Source organism: Podarcis melisellensis (assembly GCF_964234715.1).
Source record: "Podarcis melisellensis genome assembly, chromosome: 4".
Classification (NCBI taxonomy): Eukaryota; Metazoa; Chordata; class Lepidosauria; order Squamata; family Lacertidae; genus Podarcis; species Podarcis melisellensis.
The window spans coordinates 95,052,911-95,078,970 of NC_138531.1; the positions used below are offsets into that span (position 1 = coordinate 95,052,911).

The 26,060-nt window shown below is 43.4% G+C and overlaps 1 protein-coding gene across 2 annotated transcripts in view; it reads left to right on the forward strand.

Annotated features, from left to right (window-relative positions):
* The window catches only part of RSF1 (remodeling and spacing factor 1), a 41,633-nt gene that overhangs the window by 630 nt on the left and 14,943 nt on the right, over positions 1-26,060 (forward strand). For both annotated transcript variants that reach the window (XM_081909579.1, XM_081909580.1), the window contains exons 2-7: positions 16,250-16,341; positions 17,302-17,394; positions 17,988-18,193; positions 19,838-19,989; positions 20,679-22,363; positions 25,271-25,474. In XM_081909579.1, coding sequence (XP_081765705.1) covers positions 16,250-16,341; positions 17,302-17,394; positions 17,988-18,193; positions 19,838-19,989; positions 20,679-22,363; positions 25,271-25,474 — 2,432 coding nt within the window. The remainder of the gene's footprint in view (positions 1-16,249; positions 16,342-17,301; positions 17,395-17,987; positions 18,194-19,837; positions 19,990-20,678; positions 22,364-25,270; positions 25,475-26,060) is intronic.

Genomic DNA, 26,060 nt, shown 5'->3' on the forward strand with positions numbered 1-26,060 from the left:
CTCCCAGGTTTGCGTCATGTGTGTGTTTGCGGTGGGAGAGGGAGGGGCGGCCGCCCTTCTTATTCCTGCCCCTTTCCTCCCCTCTCGCACGAGATTCGTTTGTGCAGCGCCGTGCATAAAAAAAGGGGAGGTCCCTGCCCGCGAGGGGCTTGCAGTTAAGATTCCTGCAGAGGGAATGTGGGGCAGGATGGAGAGTTGGGTGGGATGGAAGGGGGTGGGACGGCGAGGAGATGAAAAAGAGGGGGCGTTATTGGATTTGATCTTGTTTTTGTTATCTTTTTTTATCTCGTATTTTTATGTTGCCCAGAGATCTGCAGGTGAAGGGCGGTATACATAGTAGTGGTAGTAGTAGTGATGATCATATGTGTGTGCATGAGTGATGTGGGATAGGGTTTGTTTGGTTTGGGAAAAGAGAATAAAGGCCAATATTCCTTTGGATCTGGAAAGTGTGTTGTCTGATCTTAAAGGGAGCCTTGCATGTGCTGACCCTAGATAATTTGCAGAATAACCCCTGAATAACTTGATAGTGACAAGGCTAGGGACAAACTAGTCCTGAAATGGAAGTCACACATCACTACGGGTGAAGCTGTCCTGGAGAACTTATTGTGTGTTAAGTGAGAGAGAGAAATGACCAATTCAGGAAGCAAGTCTTTCAAATGGAGAGATGTTTTTTGAGAGATACTGGATGTGGCATGTGGGGAACTGTGGCCCCCCACCCCCATTTCCTGTCCTCATTATTTCTTCCTGGTTTCTTTGCCATCAGCTCCACCCTTTATCAGCCAGCCTTCAGTGGTCTACTAAAAAGTCTTGCTGGCTAGTAAGTTTGTGGACTTGTTTATAGGCTGATTTGCAGGGCACTGCTATTCTCAGCCAAGATTTTGCAGATATGTTCTGCAAGATTGAAAATTCTTAGTGGCCAGTTTCTTTGTCGATAGTGCTTTTGGAATGGGTAATCAAAACAATTCAAATCTTAAAGCAGCTCTTTTTTCCCCTGAATAAGTTGTCTGGCACACAGTTCTAATTTCCAGTAGCAGTGTAAATAGCTTTTCATTGCTTCTATAGTCTTCATTACTAGTATTTTCTTATGTGGTTATGTATATTTTTAAAATGTTTGTTTAAACAGTGAACACAAAATGGGTTTACATGATGGGCTGTGTATGTGTTGTCCATTAGATTTCTATTTAGTAGCTGATTTTTTTGAAAATCGTACATGCAGTTTTGTGTTATTTGTATAGCATCTTTGCTGTTTACCTGAACCTTTATTTTGGAAAGGGTCCTGTTTTCTTTCTCTTCTTCCATTTGCACTTTGTTGTGGAGTTAAAAGTATTGTTTATTCCATTTTGCTTTGAAACATTTTTGTCAGGTGTCAGGAACAAATGACTATGTTACCCTGCTGTCTCTGTCCAAGTGGACATAAGTGTTTTTTCTCCAGTATGCTAAGGATGTATTTACGGTACAGACTTTCATTGATTTAATAGTCCACTCCTTCCTCTTGAGAATTCTGAAAATTGTAGTTTTGTGAGAGAGGCTAGAGTAGACAGACATGTATAATACAGAACTATGAGTACCTCACCAAACTACAGTTCCCAGGACTCTTTGGAGGAAGTCGTTGCAGTTATATAAAGAAATATTAACTTGTCACTCAGGCTGCAGCCCTATGCACACTTCTAAAAAAGTCCTATGGGAATATGTTGGACTGAGTTCATCTAAATGCTGATGGGACTATATATAACCTTCTTGCAGGCATTTTTGTGACAATATCATATCATTTATTCATTCCTTTATACAAAAAATTCTAAAAAACAATAAGGCTATAAAATTTTGTGGTGTATTAGCATGTTAAACTGAACTCAGTTTTACTTTCGGGAGTAGAAGTGCTATCTATATTCTGTCTTCCAGTGATGTGCCAAAATCTGAAGTGGAATATCTTTCAAGAAGCATAGTGGGATCTTCATTTAGTGAAGGGTTAGGGTGCTGAAAGGGATTACGTTCTAGAATGGGACCTAGGTGCTTTCCAGTTCAAATCTCATTTTAACAATGAACTCCTAAGTAGATGTCTACTCAGAGCTTTCATTTAGAGATTTCAGCCTATCTAATCTGAAAGTATGCAGTTTAGTCTAGTTTATTGCCCTTTACGGATTTGGAAATGGATTGATTATTCTGTAATGAAAAGCAGGTTGCTTCTATAGATCAGGGATAGTGAAACTGGTCCTTCAAATGTTGGACTCCAGTTTCCTTCATCCCCATCAGTCTTGGCCAGTGGTAAGCAAAAATGATTGACCAGAAAAATCTGGAAGGGGGGGCGTGATTCCTTAACTCTGAGGTAGATACGTTTTACAAAGGTTGGATGTGCTTCGGTGTTGAGTCTCCAGATGTGGTTGGACTACAACTCTCATCATAAGAACATTAGAAGAGCCTTCTCAATCAGGTCAATGGCCCATCTGGTCCAGCATCTGGTTCTCACAATGAGATGCCTGTGTGGAACCAGCAAGTAGGATACAAGCACAAGAGCAACTCTCCCCTCCTGTGGTTTCCAGAAGCTGGCATTCAGAAGTATTGCTGCCTCCGATTGTGGAGGTAGAACACAGCCGCCATGGTCATGGCTAGTTGCCATTGATAGCCCTCTCCTCCATGAATTTGTCTAATCCTCTTTTAAAGCCATCCAAGCCAGTGACCATCGCTGCCTTCTGTGGGAGCAAGTTCCACAGTCTAACAATGCGCTGCACAAAGAAGTACTTTCTTTTATCTCTTCTGATCTTCTGACATTCAGCTTCTTTGAATATTCACAAGTTCTAGTGTAACGGCAGAGGGAGAAAAGCTTTTATCTGTCTACTTTCTCCATGCCGTGCAGAACTTTATAAGTTTTTCTTACCTTTTCTCTAACCCCCCCCCCATGCTCCAGTCTTTCCTCATAGATTTTTAGAATTGTTCCATCTCTGTGATCATTTTGGTTGCCCTTTTCTGAACCATTCCCAATCCTACAATAACTTTTTTGAGGTGATGTGACCAGAAGTGTAGAGAGGATTCCCATTGTGGTTTCACCATAGATTTATTAAACAGCATTATTATAATAATAGCAGATTTATTTTCAATTCCTTTCCTAATGAGCCATGGCATGGAATTTGTCTTATTTCACAGCTGTCGCACACTGCCTCAACATACTCATCAAGCTACACCCTATGACCCCAAGGTCTCTTTTCTAGTCAGTCACCACCAGTCCAGACCCCGTGAGCGTATCTGTGAAATTATGAGTGGGTGTTTTTCTTTTTCTTTTTTTGCACAGCCATGCATCACTTTATATTTGTTTACATTGAATTGCATTTACCATTTACCACCCATTCACTCAGTTTGGAAATATCCCTTTGGACCTCTCCACAATCGCATTTTGTTTTAACAACCCTGAACAATATTGTCAGCAGTACCTCACTGCTCACTCATAACTCTAGATCGGGGGTCAGCAAACTTTTTCAGCAGGGTCCACTGTCCCTCAGACCTTGTGCGGGGCCGGACAATATTTTTTGGGGGAGAAATGAACGAATTTCTATGCCCCACAAATAACCCAGAGATGCATTTTAAATAAAAGCACACATTCTACTCATGTAAAAACACCAAACAGGCCCCACAAATAATCCAGAGATGCATTTTAAATAAAGGGACACATTCTACTGGACCATCTGCGGGCCGGATTTAGAAGGCGATTGGGCCGGATCCGGCCCGCAGGCCTTAGTTTGCCTACTCATGTTCTAGATCATTTATGGATAAGTTGAACAGCACCTTTCTCATCTATAGCCAACTTTGCCAATGGTGATGGATTATGGGAGTTGTAGTCCAACCACATCTGGGGTCCAAGATCGAAGAACACTGATCTACATAACAACACACTGGAAACTGCAGAAGTGTGTGAAAACGTATTAAAAATGATTGCCAGTTATCGCAGTAGTGAATGGCCACTGGACTTGCCATGTAAACATTTTGAGTTTTATATTGAAAGGCCAAATATATACATATTGCACTTCAAGGCCTTTTGGACAAGTGTTTCTTGGCAGCTGTGTGTTTCTAAAACTCTACCAATTGTAGCCAGTATGTGCACTTCTGATGATGTGGACTTTACTTCATGAAAATATATGCTGTAATACTTTGCCTTTATGGTGTTGTTCCAAGGCATTCTCTCTCTCTCTCTCTCTCTCTCTCTCTCTCTCTCTCTCTCTCTCTCTCTGTGTTAAACTCGGCCCTCCAGATGTTTTGGGACTACAACTCCCATCATCACTCGCTAACAGGACCAGTGGTCAGGGATGATGGGAGTTGTAGTCCCAAAACATCTGGAGGGCCGAGTTTGCCTAGGCCTTGATTATTCTGTAGGATGGCTTTCTAAGCTCTTCACCAGTGGAGGAAGTGTTGCAATTTCCCCAAGCCTTTCGTTCCACTGCTTGTGGTAATTCTAATGTGCTCCCCTGAGCAGGAAGAAATCTAGTGGGTGTTCTCTCCCCCCTCCCCCTTAATAACTTTTTTAAAAAGAACTAGCTAAGCCAGGAATCCAGAATGCAAATCACTGTGTACGCCTTGCTTTTACTAAGTCAAGGGTGATAAGCACATTATCTATTAGCCGCTGCACTCCTTTTGTGCCGGGGGTAGCCAATATACTGTTTTTGACCACAGCTCCTATTATCCCTGACCATTGGCCATGTTGCCTGAGGCTGTTGAGAGTTGTAGTTCAGAACATCTGGGGGGTGCTAGGTTGGCGACAGCTTGCATAGACAATACTGAGCTAGATGGATCAGTCTCTGTATAGGACAGCTTTCTATGTTCTGTTTTCTAGCCCATTAACACATGCACACCTCCTGAAGTGCACCACTTTGGCTATCCTTTCTTCATGGCTGCCTACTTTTCACTGTTTTTGCTAACAGCATACAAGGTTTACACACACACACAGTATTTGCTGCAAGTGGTCTATGCTGAGTGGATGGATAGTTGCAGCAGACTGGAAAAACTGGTGCCAACTTTGCCATATGCCTCAAAACCCAAAGAGAAGCTGCAATTACACACTCACTTTTATTTTATTAAATTGGTTATCCCACCCTCTCTCCTATGAGCCCTGGGGCATATGTGAATCTCCCCCATTTTATCTTCACAACAAGCCAGTGAAGTGGTTCAAAACACTGGTTTTGTCGCCCCGGGAAGTTTATGACTGAGTGAGCATTGAACTCAGGCCTTTTAATTCATCATCTGACATGCCATGCAAATGATTTTGCCATACTGGCCTTTAATTGTTCCCACCAAGAAGGGGTTGCAAATGGTTATTGGGAATTTACCCAGATGATTGCAAATAGGCAGGGATTGGACCACAGTTAACCTGCAGTCCTTACACTATGCAGGCCTAGGCTAAGTACATTTTATAAACGGTGGCATATATATAATTTTAAATTAATAAAAGTGTTTTTTTTAAAGCTCTGAGAAGCAAAAGTGTCTAAGTGGCATTTTTTGTACCGTGACAGTTTTGTTATTGTGGCTTATATGATTTCGTTTGCAAACTATGCATAATACAGTCATACATCGAGTTGTGAACGTGATCCGTGCAGGAAGCACGTTTGCAACCCGCCGCGTTCACAGGCTGAAGTGCTGCGTCTGCGCACGTGTGTGATGCAATTCAGTGCTTCTGCGCACGCATGTGACACAATTCAGCGTTTCTGCGCATGCGCGTGACGTCATTTTGTGTTTCTGCGCATGCACGAGCGACAAAACCCGGAAGTAACCCGTTCCAGTACTTCCGGGTTCGGTGAGGTCTGACTGTAGTAAATATTTAATATTTGTTTCTGCAGTCTGTGGATAAGGCAGTCTTGATTGTGCTGTGACCTTCTCTAGTGGCACCAACCATGTGGATTGTTCTTTCTGCCGAGATCAGGTGGGAATGAACTATGGGGTATTTGCACCAGCAGTTGAATACACCATTGCTGCTAGTTCCGATTTTTCTTGGTCACTTGATGATATTTTACTCTTGATTTTATTGTTGATTGTTTACATTGGATAGGATATTGTTATGGCTTTTTTAAAAATTGTGGGGCATTTCTTTTCGTAACCAAAAAGCTGTTTTAAATCTTATAAATAAATAAATAAATAAATAAGCAAGCCAACCTGAGATTAATATAAATGATGAATGCAATTCCATTGTATTTTTTGGTTTTCACATACAAAAGTTGAAGCTGTGAAGTAAAACCTTATGGGCCCCAACCCCTCGCAGAATAGAAAGTGTGTGTTGTGATAATACTGGCAAACTGTTACAGTGTGTATAGACCTATTCCTCCATCCCTCCCAAAAGGTGATCCGGCCTGTGAGATCAGGCCTTGTTGTGTGGTGGTGTGCCCAGATTGTATACAAGTGGAGCTCACACAGAACATAGCCTCAGAAGTGCTTCTCTTTATACTGACCCCTGTGCCTCAAGGCCTTCCTGAAAGGGGTGGTTCTGTTTGTTTGTTCTTGGTGCTGTCTGTTTGTCTGTGTTGGTTGTTGAGTGTAGAGGCTCTAGGCCAGTCTTTCTCAACCTGTGGGTCCCCAGATGTTGTTGGACAACAACTCCCATCACCCCTAGCTATCAAGGCCAGAGCTCAGGGATGATGGGAGTTGTAGTCCAACAACATCTGGGGACCCACAGGTTGAGAACTGCTGCCTAGGCTATGGGTAGGCAAACTAAGGCCCGGGGGCCAGTTCCGGCCCAGTCGCCTTCTAATTCCAGCCCGTGGACAGTCCGGGAATCAGCATGTTTTTACATGAGTAGAATATGTCCTTTTCTTTAAAATGCATTTCTGGGTTGTTTGTGGGGCCTGCCTGGTGTTTTTACATGAGTAGAATGTGTGCTCTTACAGTGGTACCTCTGGTTGCGAACAGAATCCATTCTGGAGGCCCGTTCGCAAGATAATAATAATAATAATAATAATAATAATAATAATAATAATAATAATAATAATAATAATTTATTATTTATACCCCGCCCATCTGGCTGGGCCTCCCCAGCCACTCTGGGCGGCTTCCATAAAAACAAAAAATACAGTAAAATATCACACGTTAAAAACTTCCCTGAACAGGGCTGCCTTAAGATGTCTTCTGAATGTCAGGTAGTTGTTTATCGCTTTGACATCTGCTGGAAGGGCGTTCCACAGGGTGGGCGCCACTACCGAGAAGGCCCTCTGCCTGGTTCCCTGTAGCTTTGCTTCTCGCAATGAGGGAACCGCCAGAAGGCCCTCGGCGCTGGACCTCAGCGTCCGGGCAGAATGATGGGGGTGGAGACGCTCCTTCAGGTATACTGGGCCGAGGCCATTTAGGGCTTTCAAGGTCAGCACCAACACTTTGAATTGTGCTCGGAAACATACTGGGAGCCAATGTAGGCCTTTCAAGACCGGTGTTATATGGTCTCGGCGGCCACTCCCAGTCACCAGTCTAGCTGCCGCATTCTGGATTAGTTGTAGTTTCCGAGTCACCTTCAAAGGTAGCCCCACGTAGAGTGCATTGCAGTAGTCCAAGCGGGAGATAACCAGAGCATGCACCACTCTGACGGAAAGAACGCAACCGCAGCGGCGCGTCTGCCCACGTGCGGGTTGCGATTTGCCGCTTCTGCGCATGCGCATGATGTATTTTGTGCTTCTGCGCATGCACGAGCAGCAAAATCCGGAAGTAACCCTTTCCGGTACTTCCGGGTTGCTGCGGGACGTAACCTGAAAGAACGTAACATGAAGTGGACGTAACATGAGGTATGACTGTATTTAAAGTGCATCTCTAGGTTATTTTTGGGGCATAGGAATTCGTCCCCCCCCCCATATAATCCAGGCCCCCACAAGGCCTGAGGGACAGTGGACTGGCCCCCTGCTGAAAAGCTTTGCTGACCTCCTCTAGGCACAACACTTTAGGGAGGGTGTTCCAAAGCCATGGAAAAAGCTGAAAAAGCTCTCTCCTTTGTAGCTGCACAGTTATACTATGGAACTTGCTCCCATCGAAGGCAGCGATGGTCACCAGCTTGGATGGCTTTAAAAGATTATTAGCCAAATTCATGGAGGAGTGGGCTGCCGGAAGCCGCAGGAGGGGAGAGTAGCTCTTGCACTCGAATCCTGCTTGCTGGTTTCCCAGAGGCAACTGTGAGAATAGAAAGCTGGACTAGGTGGGCCCATTGGCCTGAGAGGAGGCTGTTCTTAACTTTCTTACATGTGATTCTTCTAATGTGGAAGGCGCTTGATGCTGGGCCTTGACAGAAGCTCTTAGGACATGGACTAGCTTGAAGAGAAAGAGACACTCCTTCAGATTTGTTACTATCTGGCACCTTGAGTGCTGATAAAGGCAGCTCACAATTTTAATAATGATACATTTGTGTTGCGAGTAGCGGAATGCTGTGGAAATTTTCACAATGGCCATATTGTAGGCTCAGCTGGATTTTTATTAATTTACTATTGTATACTTGATTCACATCATTTGACAATTGTTTAATCTTACTGTATCGTTTTCTGATTTGAACAAACCAAGGTGCTCCTGTTGCTGCTACCAGGAGACCTGTTTCCACAAATATCTCTTTTCAGCTGGAGAATGTAACCTTCATTCACTATCAGCCCAATATATTTTGCTGCTTGAGGTTAAGAATAAATGGTGTGTTTCCCCCTTGCAGCAAGCACCAACACTTTAAAAAGCCTTGCAGCCCCATTCAGATACTTTATCCCCTGTTTGTGGTGAAATAGATTGCTTCATCCTGCCGCATGGCCAGCCTATCTCTCAGTTCAGTGTTAGAAACTCATATATAAGCTACCAGTAATCGCCAAATGACTCCTTATACCTGGGTTACAGTCACCATGACAGAATGTCTAGGCACCTTTTTGCGGTGGAATTTATTATCATTATCATTATTATTTATTTCTTTTCTATAACGCTTTATATTTTAAGGGGGGGATCTCAAATGGGTTTAAAGCACATTGATGCCTCAAATAAAACAATCCAGAATAAAACAAATTTAAGCTCCAAGGAAAATATTTCAGATCCTTAACTTAAGTGACATTTTGCTTTTCCAGTATTTATTTACCTACTTAATTTATATACCTGCTCCATAGCGGAAGTCTTCTAGGAAGTCCGTGTGGTTTAGTGGTTAGAGTGTTGGACTAGGACCTGGGAGATCAGGGTTCAAATCCCCACTTGGGAAAGAAGCTCACTGGGTGACCTTGGAACAGTCACAGCCTCTTAACAGGATTGTTGTAGGGATTAACTGAGGGGAGGGGGGGAAGAACCATGTATGTGAGATATAAATGCATGTATGTGAGATATAAATGCAATAAAGAAGCTCTTCTGCTGATCTGCTTAAGAAACCTGGAGGGGCCAGCCAGATGGAGATATCCATCGTTAACCTGGCATCCAGAGATCTCCACGTGGTTGCAATTGGACCCGCACCAATAGCAAAACACGCCTGGCTAATTTCTAACACTTCCTCCATTTGTTCAGTATTTTAGTGTGGTGCACTCACAGTGTGGAAAACTGTGTTAAGTGGATTCAACCAAGATGTGCAGATTGCACTGGTTGGACATTAACCCCCCCCCTCCAAACAGCAGCCTCACTTTTTTGCCTTTCCCAACTCTTTGTGATGTTGTGGGTGGGGCATTTGCTGCAAGGAGGAAAGGAAAGAAACCACTAACCATTGGGTCATAGTGTTGATCTTTCTTTGCTTTGTCCTTTAGCAAAGGGGGGGGCGGGGAATCCTGCAGGAATACAGAGGAGTCTTCTCTAAGGTTCCTTCTAGCTCTGTAGTTCTGTGTTAAGTAGAGTTTGGCTCAACTCTTGCTGTAGTAGTAAACTGATGACTTGCACTGAGCTGCTTCAGGTGAAGTCTCATTGGATTATTTGCTTTTCCATACCTCAAAGTGTAGTCCTTTTGGAGAATAGCATGCTGGTGAAAAGCACAGACTAATGTTCTTTTTGTGGTCCTCAAATTTTGTGGAGGATTTGTACAGGCACAAATTCAGTTAGAGAAGCCCCTTTTTTCACACCATGGTGAGAATGAAGCATATAATGTTTAGTAGGGTGTATTTTTTTTACTCCAGATGCAATGAAGGTAGATGATTTAGTGATGTTACTATGTCATGCATTTTTCTGGTTTTATATTGTAAACCAACCTGTGATCCTTGAATGAATGGGCGGCATAGGAATCCAATAAATAAATAAATAAATTTAATTCTTAAAATTTAAATTTAAAAATCTTTACCTCTCACAGATGATTCATTAGTCACTGATATCTAAGGTGAAAAGAGTAGATTGGATTGCTAATTGTTGCATTTTCATATTATGTGATGAGTGCTTTGGGACCGATTTTAGGGGTCAAAAAATGGGAGTGCGGCTATTAAGCAATGTTGATGACTACTCAGTGAAATACAGTATGTTAGGGGAAACTATGTGTGGAAATGTATTGTAAATTGCTTAGAGATTTAAAACTGTGTATATTAGGGAAATGCACACTAAAATGATGATACATTTTCATGAGGACCAATGAACTGTATGAACAGATGTCAGAATAGGGTAAATTAAAACTTGATTAACATTGGTAAAATGAGGAACCAACATTGAGAGATTTGCCCATCCCTCTTAGTTAGTACCTTGGTAGCCCCGTGGACAAAGGAGATTTTTGAGCAGGCTGTTAAAAGGTTTGCAGTATTTTCGGTTCCCCAGCAATCATAGAACCATAGAATTGGAAGAGACCACAAGGGCCATCGAGTCCAACCCCCTGCCAAGCAGGAAACACCATCAGAGCACTCCTGACATATGGGTGTCAAGCCTCTGCTTAAAGACCTCCAAAGAAGGAGATTCCACCACACTCCTTGGCAGCAAATTCCACTGTCGAACAGCTCTTACTGTCAGGAAGTTCTTCCTAATGTTTAGGTGGAATCTTCTTTCTTGTAGTTTGGATCCATTGCTCCGTGTCCGCTTCTCTGGAGCAGCAGAAAACAACCTTTCTCCCTCCTCTATGTGACATCTTTTTATATATTTGAACATGGCTATCATATCACCCCTTAACCTCCTCTTCTCCAGGCTAAACATTGCCAGCTCCCTTAGCCGTTCCTCATAAGGCATCGTTTCCAGGCCTTTGACCATTTTGATTGCCCTCCTCTGGACACGTTCCAGTTTGTCAGTGTCCTTCTTGAACTGTGGTGCCCAGTACTGGACACAGTACTCCAGGTGAGGTCTGACCAGAGCAGAATACAATGGCACTATTACTTCCCTTGATCTAGATGCTATACTATAGATGCCAAACTCCTATTGATCATTATGTCTTGGGTTTAAAATTTCCTAGAAAACTATATTCATTCACTGTGCTGGCTTTATAGAAAAATATCAGGCACAAAGTGAGGGACTGTGGGTAATTTGCAAAAGCAATACTGTGCAGAGTTTGAGCTTGTGATTGCATGCATCGCATGTGTACATCCTCGCAGCAGCTCCTCCATTTGCAGCATGGGGGCAGCACACTGTAAGGAAGGACTCACATGTAATCTCTACCTAAAGTATCATGTTTTTTGGAAGACAACACAACCAAACAAACACTGTCTCTCTTGTGTTTTGCCAGTAGCTTCCCAGTTGCTATTAATGTTAGTTAAGTGCCGACTCTCCCTCCTGAATGAAGATATTTGTAGTGTGATCCAATTTTGCACATGACTCTGTAAATGACCCACTTGTGTGCCAGGCTGCATGGGCTGAAAGTAGTTCTGAAGCAAATTGTAAGGAGCATGGAAGTTCCTTCTCCTTATGTATACCAGCCATGTAAGCCCTTTTTAGTGCAGCTGTGCTGTTTTTCATTTGGTTTCTTTCTTTTCATTTGTAGATGAGCAGTGTTGATGTTTTATTTCTGTTTTGTAAACTACCTGATAATTTTTGCAGTGGTAAGTGGCATCAAGATACATTTAAATAAAATAAATAAATATTTTCCATCTGTCTAGGGGAAACTGAGACGGTTGTGGGAAATTTTAAGAGCCTCAGTGATTTGGTCAATAACCCGTTGTAGGATATTTTAGAACTGGGAAAGAGGCCATGAAAGGCAACCAAAATGACCAAGAGTCATAAGAAACACACATAAGTACACCCAATTGTAAACAGTGGTTTGAAAAGGCTGTGAAATTCTAGATGTAGTTGATGTTTCTTATGCAGAGCACAGAGGCAGAGAATTGAGTTGTGTGTTTACAATAGTAATAAATAAGAATTACATCATTCTACCTTACCTCGTTTTATTTGGATGAGTGTATATTTGCAATAAATCTTGCCGTATATTTGTGTTGTGAGCTTACTGTGTTACGCCATTCACCTGCTTCTGAAGTTCCAGCACAATTCTGACTTTCTTAGCAGATGCCCGCTCGGCTTCCCTGTAACCATCACCAGCACTTGACAACTCTTTGATTTGTAGTATTCCACTTCACTTCTTCTGTGCTCTGATTTTACCAGTAGTTTCATCTTTGGAAAACAGATTGTAACACTTCAGAGAACATTACCTATTGTATGTTGCTCTCAAGTCATTTTAAATATGGAAACTCAGGCCCGCTAAAGAGCTATCATTTCCCACTCTCTTCACTACATACAAGAGATGAGGAGTTTGTGGTGAGCACACTTGTTTCCTCCCTTTGCTCTAGGGGTAGGGGAACCTCTGGCCTGCAGACAAAGTGTTCACCTGCCAGGTAGTCCAATTTTGCCCTCAAGGCCATTTCTTCAAAACCACACCTAACTCAGCTGCTGCCACCAACTGATGTCAGTTGATGGGCAGGGGAAGGTTCAGTCCTGCTGGGATTTGCCTTCCCAGTGTTCCCATATGGGGATGCACTGATGAAGTAGAGACCAAAATTCAGTCCTCCACTCATCAGCTGGTAAGCAGAGTGCTTAATCCTGCTGTGCCAGCTTGTCCAATTGGCCTGTCAGATGTTCTGGGGAGATGAAGATCCAGCCCACCGGGCTGAAAAGTTCCCCTACTTTTGCTTTGCTTTCTTTCACCAGCATAAAATCCCCCCCCTCCCGTTTTCAGCATTAATTCTGCCAGCACCAGTTGGTTGCAAATTGAAGATAAAGACAACTGTGGTGTTAAACTTGGTGTGATGAACACTGAAAAAGGAAAAGAGAATTTGTTCAGAAGGGGTGTTTGAGGCTGACTTGAGGTCCTTATTTTGACTGTGGATAAGAAGGCCACTGAGATTGCATATTTAAAATGATTCTATCTTATCTTATCTCAGGGGTCTGCAACCCGCGGCTTCGGAGCCGCATGTGGCTCTTTTACACCTTTGCCGCAGCTCCGGGGCAGATACTAGCGAGGGGAGGAGGTGCATTGTGCGCCCCGACACTCCCCACTGTGGCGAGCGCTGTACTGGCTGTGATGTCGCATGGGGGCAGTGCGTGCGTTAGTCATGCACCGTCCCAACGTCACCTTCCCGCCCGCCCGCTACATTGTAAGGGGCATGTACACTGGTCACTGCATTGAAAGGGGGCATTTACGCTGGTCACTGTTTTGAAGGGGAGTGAAGAACACACACACACAAAAAGGTAACTTGTTAATTTAACGTTTATTTCTATGAGGAGGAGTAATTCTGAGGGGTCAAACAACGAAATAATAAAAAAGTGACAAAAAAAGTTATTTTTATAATGACGAGTTTTGCGGCTCCCAAGTTGTTGTTTTTTTCGGAAACGGGTCCAAGTGGCTCTTTTTGTCTTAAAGGTTGCAGACCCCTGTCTTATCTGGACAGCCATTGTTGATTATTCGTCCCAGTTGGTTTTGGTCCAACCTGAAACCTGTTTTGCACCTAGCAGACCAGACTATTAAGCCTCCCTTAATTCTTCCTTCTCTCCATTTTAAGACTGACAAATTGCTTACTTTGGGACTTCCATTCCAGCCTCCATTTTCTCACCTGCCCCCTTTTCTGTTTTGCTTCACATCTCACCTGAAGAACAGTTCTGTAACTTTCTTACTACTTTTTCATGTGGGCATAACCCTAGTGAGGCTTTTGCATTCTGCATTGTCTTCAGTGTTGGTGTGCCATGGAAAAATAATAATAATGGATGAGCAAGCTTTGAATGTTGCCTCTGCTGCTTTGTTGCTATTTAACCCTCATTTTTTCTCCCGGGTTTCCTTCTTTGGGATCTGTGCCAGGCACTTGTATTGTCTCTTCTAGTCTTGTTTCCTTTCTTTTTAATTCCTTCCAATTATCCTCTTAAATAGGGCTCCCTAAACATAGTGAACCCAATAGCCCCCCCTCACCTATTTGGTTTCTCTCTCTCTCTCCATTTTTTCTTGCTCTTATTATTCTATGAAGCCAGCTATTTGACCACTTTCCCCAAATGCCTCCCTTTCTTCCCCCCTCCCAGTTGTCTAACTGGCTGTTGTTACCTGCATTCCCACCCTCTGACAAGTAAATACAAGATCAACTAAACAACTAGCTTACTGAAACACCAGCAAATAATGTATTTCGACTAGTGTGCAGCATTCCAGGCTGTTCTTTGGTTGACTTTCTAAGCAAAGACTTCCAAACTAATAATAATAATAATAATAATAATAATAATAATAATAATAATAATTTATTTATTTATTTATTTATTTATTTATTTATTTATTTATTTATTTATACCCCGCCCATCTGGCTGGGTTTCCCCAGCCATTCTGGGCAGCTTCCAACAAAATATTAAAAACAATACCGTGTCAGACCTTAAAAACATCCCTAAACAGTTGTCTTTTAAAAGTAAAATAGTTGTTTATTGCCTTGACGTCTGCTGGGAGGGCATTCCACAGGGCAGGGGGCGCTACTGAGAAGGGCCCTCTGCCTGGTTCCCTGTAACCTCATTTCTCGCAGTGAGGGAACCACCAGAAGGCCCTTGGGGCTGGACCTCAGTGTCCGGGCTGGATAATGGGGGTGGAGACGCTCTTTCAGGTATACAGGACTGAGGCCGTTTAGGGATTTAAAGGTCAGCACCAACACTCCGAATTGTGCTCGGAAACGTACTGGGAGCCAGTAAAGATCTTTCAGGACCAGTGTTATATGGCCGCTCCCAGTCACCAGTCTAGTTGCCGCATTCTGGATTAATTACAGTTTCTGAGTCACCTTCAAAGGTAGCCCCACGTAGAGCGCATTGCAGTAGTCCAAAGAATTTTGTTTGCTCCAGCACAAATTTCATGGAGCAATGTTTGAACCTCTTTAAGATTATAGAATCTTAGAGCTGGAAGAGACCCAAGGGAGTCCAGCCCCCTGCAGTGCAGGAATTCCAGCTAAAGCATCCATGACAGATGGCCTTCCAACCTCTGCTTAAAAACATCCAAGGAAGGAGAGTCCACCACTTCTCATGTCAGTCTGTTCTACTGCTGAACAACTCTTACTATCAGAAAGTTTTGCCAAATGTTTAGTCGGAATCTCCTTTCTTGTAACTTGAAGCCATTGCCTCGAGTCCTGTGCAAGGCTGGTTTTCCAAAGGATAGGGCAGCTGTGATATTTTTCCAGGTCTGCATCAAGCTGTCCATCTCAGCACTTTTTCAGATCTGCCTGTGTGGATCTTGCTCCGTTCTGCCACTAGGTGCCACTGTAGTTTGCTCCTGGTTCATATGCGAATAGAGAGAGAGAGAGAGAGAGAGAGAGAGAGAGAGAGAGAGAGAGAAACAGACAGACAGACACACACTCTATGAACAAAGGAAAAGATGTTAAGTTCTTTTATAAATCCTTAATAATTAACCCCACCTAGGGTGTAAAATCAAAATTTAGCATATGTCTGATTTTAGTGCTGGAAGGTTGAGCTACCTAGATTCCAAGGTAGATGAGAACCTGCGCAATCTTCTTTTTCTAGAATCTACCTGGTCCAGCAGTGCAAATGGAGAAATAGCAAGATAGCCTCTTAAGAGTTATGACATAAGTAATCTTTGTTAAGCTTTTCCAAGTCAGAATATAACAAGCGCCTTGATAAGAAGTGCCCTGATGCAACAGCTCACCTTGTTTCACATTCTTTGTAAGAATCCTAGCCACCCTGCAGGTGCAAGGTGGTTGACAGGAAATTGGTTGGTAGTCCACTGTTGGGATTATAGTATGCCTTTTGTTACACCTTGATCTGTTACGATGTTCAGACCATGCAGTTTTTACTGTGTGTATGAGCGTGAGCATCCTATTTTAATATTTTGGCTCTGTGGATTAGTTAACATTTAACGTTTGTCTTTCTCTTGAATTTGCGCTTACGTCTAGCATTTAGAACCTAGTTGCTTATTTGTTTTTAAACTCCCTCCCCTTGTTTGTAGTTCCCAGAGAGCTGGTAGAACTTCACTTGAAACTGATGAGGAAGATCGGAAAATCCGTCACAGCAGATCGCTGGGAAAAATACTTGATCAAGGTAAGTTGTTTTTACATTGGATGCTTTGAAACTCTACTATTGGGTGATATATGATGTTGGGAATCCCCAATACCATGGCCAGAAATAGGAGGTCTCTGTGCCAATTTTTGTTTTTGTATTGTTTAATATTAGATATAGTGTGCAGATGTAATCACTACCATCCAGAAATAATTTTAAGGAATTTCCAGAGCACACAAAAATCAACGTCCTTCTAATACAATTCATTTAAATGATTGTTATGAAAGACTTCTGTGTATTCCAGTTTTTCATATTTGGTCTCTGGGGCGGTGTGTTTATGTTCCCACCCCTGCCAGTGCCTGGTGGTAAAGCCTAGCAGGCAGGTGGGAACCTTTAATAGGGTCTTCTTGGTGGCGGCCCCGCAATTATGTTAGTCAGTTCTTTCTAAGGTTGGGCAGGTCTCATCCATCACATCCTTTAAATGGGACTAAGCACAGGTTGGACGACCATCTGTCAGGGATTCTTTAGTTGTGATTCCGGCATTGCAGCGGGTTGGACTCGGTAAGCCTTGGGGTCCCTTCCAGCTTTACAGTACTATGATTCTATGATTGTTATTTCCTCTGATTAATAGGGCTCTTGCTGTCTGTATCCAGCTGAATTTTATTGTTTCTGTTTCATCTCTGTACTGGCGTTTAGATTGTAGTGTTGTTTCTGAATGGATTCGAAAGTGGTTTTTGTGTTTGAATTTGCATTTTTATATATGTTGTGAACTGCTTTGTATTGCGTGTTCTCAAAAGGCAGACTATAAGTCAGCTAAACAAATAAATAAATACCCATCCTAGGTCCCCATTTTGTTAGTTTAACAGCAATCCACATCCCTTCTGCTTTTTCCAGTTCTTGTTTTATTTCTACAAAAACTGAAACTTTAGGTAACACTTCATTGAGTATGGGTGCCATGATGGGAGATCACTTCGTACTTAATTTAAACCATTTTCTTTTCAGATGTGTCAAGAATTCAACAGCACCTGGGCATGGGAAATGGAGAAAAAAGGATACTTTGAAATGAGCATGGAATGCAAGTTGGGAATATTGAAGGTACTATTGTCTTCAACTCACGTGATAGTTTTCTGGAATACCTGATTATCCTCCAAACACCATTTATAGCATTATGAGTTTATCATGGGCTTACGCATCCTCCACCTTCCCAATTCCCTTGCATTTTCCAATTTCCTGCACTGTTTCTGGGTTGACCTAACTCCAAACCATGGCTACATGGTGGGTGAGTGTCATTCATTTAAAAAGCTACCTTTATATGCTACTCCAAACCTACAGAAAATGCAGTAGGGGATTCAAAACGTCCCTTTTAAAAAGAGATGGTGAGGTGGAACTACTGAAGACCGCTTGCTTCGGTACCTACTTAGTAGCAGGTCTCCAAAGTCTCAAGCACAAGCCTTTCTCAGCCCTCTCTCATTTATAGCAGTGCTAGAGTTTAAATCTGAGTCCTTAATACAGAGCAAGGGCCCTGCCATCTGAGCTATAGCTCCTCCCCAACAATTTCTTAAATCAAGCCCTTCAATTACTGTTTTTGCAAATTAGTCTCTTGCTGGTGCATCAGCAGAGAGTGTTCCTTTGGTGTTTCCAACATTAGTTTGATGTGCTCTTTCTCTCCCCCCTTCCCTTTTCTTTAGTACCTTTGTGAGTGCCAGTTTGATGACAATCTGAAATTTAAGAATATCATTAATGAGGAAGATGCAGATGCTATGCGCCTTCAGCCGATTGGCAGAGACAAAGATGGGCTGACCTACTGGTACCAGCTGGATCAAGACCATAATGTTAGGGTGTATGTTGAAGAGCAAGATGATCAAGATGGGTCTTCGTGGAAGTGCATTGTCAGGTATTGTTCTTTTTACCCAGACACAACGCCGTTACGTTGACTTTAGAAGAAACGCCTCTCTCAGGTTCATTTATTAGATAGGATTTTTTAAATGTCCTCTCTGACACGCTGTGCATAAGGAAATATTTACAGCTACACGTACATCTTTGCGATGGTTTAGTGCTGCACCTGAAACAAAGACAAATGCTTTCAAAGTGGTGGTTCAGAAAAGGGCCGCCAAAATGATCCAAGCGATTGGAGCAATTTCCCTATGAAGAAAAGTTGCAGTACTTGGGACTTATAGTTTAGAGAAAAAGCTGGAGCTTATTATGATCATATTATAACATTTTGGCAGCGGACAGAGTTGTATGATTTTTTAAATATTCTGTTTGAAATACACTGCTATGACTTGTTTTAATTAATAAAAAGGGGGGGAGAAGAGGCGAGTAAGATGTAACATTATAAAGGTAAAGGGACCCCTGACCGTCAGGTCCAGTCGTGGCCAACTCTGGGGTTGCGGCGCTCATCTCACTTTATTGGCCGAGGGAGCCGGTGTACAGCTTCCAGGTCATGTGGCCAGCATGACTAAGCCGCTTCTGGCGAACCAGAGCAGCACGTGGAAACGCCATTTACCTTCCCGCCAGAGCGGTACCTATTTATCTACTTACACTTTGATGTGCTTTCAAACTGCTGGGTTGGCAGGAGCAGGGACCGAGCAATGGGAGCTCACCCCGTTGCAGGGATTCGAACTGCCAACCTTCTGATCAGCAAGCCGTAGGCTCTGTGGTTTAACCCACAGCGCCACCTGCGTCCCTTATGTAACATTATAGAAGTTTATAAAATTATGCATGGCATAACATAACATTAGAGCTCTCTCATAACATTGGAACTCATGGGCACCCAGTGAAGATGAATGTTAGGACAGATAAAATACTTCTTCACGCAGCACAATGTCAAACCATGAAACTGCTCCCCCAGGAGGCAGCAATGGCCATCAACTTGGGAGACTTTAAAAAAAGGATTAGGAAATTGACGTCTGCCAGCCAAGATGGCTATGCTCTACTTCCACAGGCAGTAATGCTAATACAAGTTGCTGGAAACTACTAGAGGGGAGAGGGCTCTTGTGTTCTTGTTTTGTTCCCTGGTTTCCCGCAGGCATCTGGTTAGCCACTGTGAGAACAGGATGCTGGACTCAGTGGGCCTTTGGCCTGATCTAGCAGACTATTCTTAGGTCTGGAGATCTGGCCCTGAATATGGGCTGTGGTGAATATGTGCTGCAGTGCTGGCCATTGCCCCTTTTTGTATGCCTATGTTCCTTTTGTTCCAGGCTTGCTATGTGTGGCTATTCCTTGGTTCTGCTATGCATGCAGGTAGGTGTGAGAGGAGGGTGGGAACTGGTGTACTGACTGCTGAGAGTACGAAACTGCAAGTGGTTCCCTATAGCAGTGATAGGTGTCTGTGAAATTCCTTAGGGGGAAGGGGCAGTTGTGGGGGCTGCACCCGTGGTTTTCCGGACATAGTCCTGTACTGTTTACTTACTCTTCATTTTCCTGCGGGTGCTGGCAAAGCAGAATGCGTGCAGTCTGGTTTGCACAAGTGTGGGATATTACACAAGGCTGGCAAGGTTATGGGGCTTGATGCGCTTTTTGTTTTTTGTTTATCCAGAAGCCGAAATGAGCTGGCTGAAACTCTGGAACTCCTCAAAGCACAAATTGATCCCGAACTATTAAAAAAACAGCAGCAGGATAATTCGTCACGGGAGAGCCCTAGTATTGAAGGTGAAGAGGCCAAAAAGGGCGAAGAAAAGTCAACCCAAGGTTTTGCTGCTATTCTTACCTTGCAAGGGATCTTTTGCATTAATCATGCTCAGTGTTGACTATTTTGAGGGATTTATGTGCTGCAAATGTGGGCGTGATTCAAAATTGGAAGCCATTTAACCTGAAAAAGCTTGAGAAGATTTTTTTTAAAGTATTGCTGCTATTAAAGTGACATTAGGATGGGTACCAGGCAAGCCTCTCTGGGGAAAGCATTCTTCTAAGGAGGTGCCACCATTGGACTTGCAAAGCTTTTGGCCCTTCCTAGCTCTTTTCTGCAGACTTCGAATAGTAAAGCAATCATTCACTCTTCCTGGAGGGCCTTGAGAATTGTAATTCCATACAGGGGATGTGAGCTAGTAATGGAGATTTCTCAGAATAGCACAAAGCTATAGTTTTCAGGGTTTTCTTGAGGGGATAGCCAGGACAGTTAAATTGGAATGAAACCAGCATATATTTGTTACATAGATTTGCCCAGTGATTTTTGCTGTACCGAAACGTTCACTCAGAGTAAAATACCATTGGAACTGTTTTTCTTTGGACATGAGCTGATATTTAGCATTCATGTGTTCAGTGCCTGGAAAAACTAAATGCTTCAAAAGTTGTGTAGTACTGAGGGTGGGGAGAATCATTTGGCTTATGATGAGTGTAACATTGCTTTCCTTTGCTCTTTTTTCTTTTAAATGAAACAGAAAGTGACTTGAAGGTCAAAGAAGAAAAAGGAGAGATAAAAGAGGAGCTGCCCAAACAGTTGGAAAGCCTTCCACCTCCAGCAGTTTCGGAAGAGGAAAACAAGATAAAATTAGAAAAAGTGCAAGAGAGAGAAATCATAAAGCTGCCAGTTATAGTGAAGTTAGACAAACCTTTGGAAAACAATGGGGAAATGCAGATTACCAAAGAAGAAAGGGACTCTTTTAAAGAAAACGTTAAGCCCGTTAAAGTGGAGGTGAAGGAAAATAAGCTAGAGCCAAAAGACTTGAAAGATGTAAATAGCAATGCAGAGGCAACTGTTCACGAGCCCGAGAGGATAGAGTTCTGTGTCAATGTCAAAGCTCCCCAGGAAGTGGTGGAGCGAAGTGTGGAAGAAAGCGAGAAACTAAAAAATGACCAGCAGGCAAAGATTCCACTGAAAAAGCGAGAGATTAAGCTGACTGATGATTACGACAGCCCCTTAAAAGGGCCCTTGCGAAAATGTATTACCCCAACGAAGGATGTCTTGAAGGAGGAAGGGAAACAAGAGGAAGAGACGTTTAAGAGAGTCCCTACAATTACCGATGGGAAATGTCTGGTTAATGGGGAGGTTAGTAGCGAGAAAATCATGCCAAATAACAAGTTGGAACGTTCCCCAGGCACAAAGGAAGACGCCTCCAGCCTGCCTAAGGAGGAAAATGGTGTAAGCGCTGAGACTGTTAGCACAATAGTAAGAACAGCTGATGTCGAAAGAAATATTTTGCATACAGGGAAGGAGGTAGCTAGTGTGGTAGCCGAGGTTTCTCATCAGAAAGTGCCTTTAAAGGAGGAGACCAGCCCGAAAGGAAAAGAAAGCTTGCTTGACAGTAAGGTTTCAGAGTCTGTCGTAGAAGCACCTTCAAAAACGGGTGATTGTCTTAAGAAGTCAGTGGAACCTGTGAAAGCAAAAGACGGCCCGGCACCTCCCAAGGAATGTCCAGATAAATCCTTAACTGCATCTTCCCCAAAGGAGCAGGCAACTCCAGCAGTTGAGGAGGATCTGAAAAGTAAGGGTCAACCCGGGGAGAAGGCAGAGTCGCTAAGAGCGGCTGTGACTCCACCGCCTGCTCCAGCCCTTCCCTCGGAGAAATCGGTTGCTGAGAAGGAGGAATCTGTCTCTAAAAGCACACTTCCTGATAAATGCAAAGTACAGGCAGGGCAGGATTCTAAGCCGCAGAAGGACTCTGAAGTTGAAGGGAAAGAAACGCCCAAATTAGGCAATGCCCAAAGTTCTGCCAAGGAACCTCCTGAGGCTAAAAAAGAGCCTGTGAAAAGCAAGTGTAAATACAAGCGGATTTCTGAAGACGAAAGTTCGCTAACGGAGAATAGGGAAATCACCTCCGAGAGGCAGAAAGATGGGATCAAGCTCACAATCAGGATCTCGAGTAGAAAGAAAACCGACCCTCCTCCCAAGACTCAGAATGCAGCCTCCGAAAAGGAGGAGGAGGCGGCTGTTGGTGTCGGTCGCATTTTAAGGAGGTCTCCCCGGATATCTAAGCCCACTCCCAAAATAGCGGAGACCCGAGATCAGAAGCCCGAGAAAAAACGGAGTGAGGAGGAGGAAGAAAAACCAGCTGCGGTGCAAAAGCCGGAGAAGAAAGAGGACTCCAAAAAGCAAGAGAAGGAAATAAATTCTAAGGCTAGCAAGGTAAAATATTCACATGAGAGCTGTGCGCCTTGAGTCTTCTGAATTTCGCTGGCCACTAATGTTGTTTAGAAACCCAAATCTATGCTAAGACATTTTGGTTTCTGCCCATCCACCCCACCCCACCCCCATTATACTAATTTGTACAGTTTGGAACAGTTTTGTTCAATTGGCAGGCCTTGCTCTGTACCCAGTATTCTAATTTTTACTCTGTTTTGACGTTTTTAGCACAAGGCATTGTGCCTGGAAGCAGGAGTGATAGAACACAGTACAGTGGTGCCTCGCAAGACGAAAAGAATCCATTCTGCGAGTCTCTTTGCCTAGCGGTTTTTTTGTCTTGCGAAGCAAGCCCATTGACGGCTTAGCGGATTAGCGCTATTAGCGGCTTTTAGCGGCTTAGCGGATAAGCGACTTAGAAAAAGGGGGGGAAGGGGGGAAAAACCGCAGGAACTCGCAAGACGTTTTCGTCTTGCGAAGCAAGCCCATAGGAAATTCGTTTTGCGAAGCACCTCCAAAATGGAAAACTCTTTCGTCTAGCGAGTTTTCCGTCTTGCGAGGCATTCGTCTTGCGGGGCACCACTGTATAGAGAGCTTCTGCTTGCTTGTCAGGGTCCCACTAAAGCAGTGGAACTGTTCCCTTTTCTCTTCTCCCCGTGCACCCTCAAAATCTGCACCAGAGACTTGAGGGATTCTCTGGAGTAGATTTTTGGGGGCACACAAGAGGAGAGGAAGTGGGAGTCCCATTTGTGTGAACATTGGATAGAGCTCCCTGTCTCCTGAACAATGATGGCTGCAGAGAAGGTGTGATCATGTGATCCACACAGTTACTAGCTGGCTCAGAGGTTGGGTATAGATAGTTCAATAGCTTTGCAAAAAATAAAATGATGCAGGAAACTGTTTATTTTATGTTACACTGATGTAGCAGAAGCTATTGGTGAATGGAAGAAAGCTTGATGTCAGGCTTCAGCATTTAGATGTTTAATTGATTCAGTGAATCAGTTGAAAAGTTTTAGGTAGGCTAAAACGATATCTCGTGCCATAGCTAGTGTTTTCTACACTGGCTATACAGTTTGCATTTAGTTACAGTGATTATTGCATGGGAAACGTTTGCCCTTCTGCAAAGTTGGAGTAGTTGAGGGTCACGTGTTTGATGATACCTGGAAACGGTACAGAAAATGAGTCTAGAATATATTTTTGCGTGTGAAAGAAATGGAATAGGAAGTTGCAGAGTTAATACAAGAGTCATTGGGGATGCCAGTAAGACAACTGGAAGGAGCACTTGAGTTTGAGAATGGCAAGAATAATGTTCTGGCTGCTACGTCACCACAAGGTCAAAATCTGTGGCCAAGAGAGTAAAATTCATCATGATCCCAGTGGTTTACTGTGAGTGGGGAACACCTGGTGAGGGCTGGAAGCTTCAGGAAAAGAGGAAGATTTTGGGACAGGCAGTGTCTTTGTCCTCCTTCAGCTAAGACTTGGCTGGGTTACATGTCCTCTGGCTGGGCACTCTCAGTGGATTCCTGGTGGTGGTGCCCTCATTTGCCTCATTATCCCCATTTGATTTGAAAGTAGAGAGTCAGACAGAGGTACTACTTTCTACTTTGATGTTTCCCTATGTGTGGTTTTAGGATTGTGCCAGAAAGATACTGTCCTTGCTCTGCACAATTTAGTGGTCTAGTCCTGTGTGAGCAATCTGTCCACAAGGTGCAAAATTGTTTTCAGAAGAGAGCCCAGCCTCCAGCAAAATCTGAAGTATCTCATTGTGAAAGCCAAGTCTTTCTCCTGTCTCCACAGTGAATTATCACGAGAATTCCCACTTTGGTCTCATCAGCTGCGTCAGTCCAGCTGAGGGAAGGTTTTCCCTTGTTTGAGGGCCAGACTGAAAAAGAAAGATTTCATATGCAAGGACAGAACTTGTTCTCTTTCTCTTCAAACGCAGTGTTTGTATCATTAGATCCTAATTTGCAGCAGCAGGCCATATGATCAGATTGCAGCTCATTTGCGTGTGGAACAGATTATGGGTGCTGGTATAAAAGTAGTGTAACTTCAGAAGAGAAGGGAATAAATGAGTTGGGGTTTTTGTTTTTTTAAAGAGTGATATTGGCCTTGTTCAGAAATAACACTAAATCATTGGTTGACATTATGACAACAAGCATTGGTGAGCCTTGGACTCATGTGCTCCTCTTTGTCCTCCGGTATAGGCTTAAGGAGAAGTTTGGAAGCTTTCACTACAATTTTAGATTAAATGCAGCTTGTTGTGACATCTAAATCTAGACAAATTGGATAATCTTAACCAGGAGTCAGCAAGGTTTATCTTGCCTGGGCCGGATTGGTCCCACGGAGATCCCTCCGTGGGCCAAATTGTGCGCACATGTGAGTGCACGCACCCACGATTTTCGGTGTCTGCGTCTACGCAGATGCGCCGGTTTAGCGCAACGCGAGGGCGGGCACCTCGGTTCAGGGGTGGCTTGTGGGCCGGTCAAACGACCTCCGTGGGCTGCTTTTGGCCCATGGGCCTTAGGTTGCTGACCCCGATTTTAACTATGGTTAATCTTAACTATGGTTTGTTTCTTAAAAAAAAAAGAACATAGTTAAGATCAAGTACTGTTTAGGGTTATGGGGGCATGGTAAACAGTGACTAATCTAAAATAGAAGCAACAGTTTCCTTGCAGCTGCAGTGGAGGAGAGGGGGGAGTTTGAACCTGAGGCTCCCTGCGGCTTGTTCTTATACTGCTAAACCATTTAGCATTGAATCCCAGTACAACTGTTGTCATGTCCAGAAGGCATTGTATAATCTGTGCATGGCTGTTTTTTATTTGATGAAATGTAAACTGGGGGAATGTATGATTCAGCATGGAACTGTAACAAGATGCCGAGACAATGAGGTTTCCCTTGTCACTGGGTTTCTAGGCATCACAGCGAAGCAAAGTTCGGTGGGCTGGTACTCGAACTCGTGGTAGGTGGAGATATTCAAGCAATGATGAGAGCGATGATTCAGAGAGTGAAGAAGACTCTGAGGATCAGGAGGAAGAGGAGGAGGAAGAGGAAGAACCTGCGCCTGCTGATGACGATGAGCCGTGCAAGAAATGCGGCCTCCCTAATCACCCAGAGCTAGTAGGTTCTTGTCTTCAAGAGCAGTGAAACTTAGAAAAGCCTTTCTTAAGCATTCTACAGATATACTGGCTCAGTTCAGACATCATACCAAACCTATGGCTAAAGGAGGTTTATGTATGACTTGGCATGTTGTCTGAATTGGCAATGCATGGTTCGTGTCTCGCCAGTAAAGCAGGTTTGGGTGTGCAAATCACGTTTTAGTGTGATGTCTGAATTGACCAGCCACCTCTGCAGGCTGCTGCACCTTGAAGGCAGAATAAATTTAAGTTGTGGGGTGCTTCGAAGATGGGAAACGAAAGCAGACAAGCAATTCTAAGTCATGTTGTGCATTTGGAAGTTCAGACCTGGGAGCGGATTCTAAACTATTACGTGTTACATAAATATGGGGCAATAACACTGGCAAAAAATAGGTACCTTAAATTATTCTTGTGCATGTATGTGTGTTCTTTAAAAAATCACTCTGCTTGCATTGTTCCTTTTCTGTGGATGAGATCTAAATTCCAATCACAGTGGCACTCCATGCAGTAGTTGCATTTGGGATCACAGCTTTGCTGCAAAATTCAGTTGGTTTAATGGCGGTGGCTTT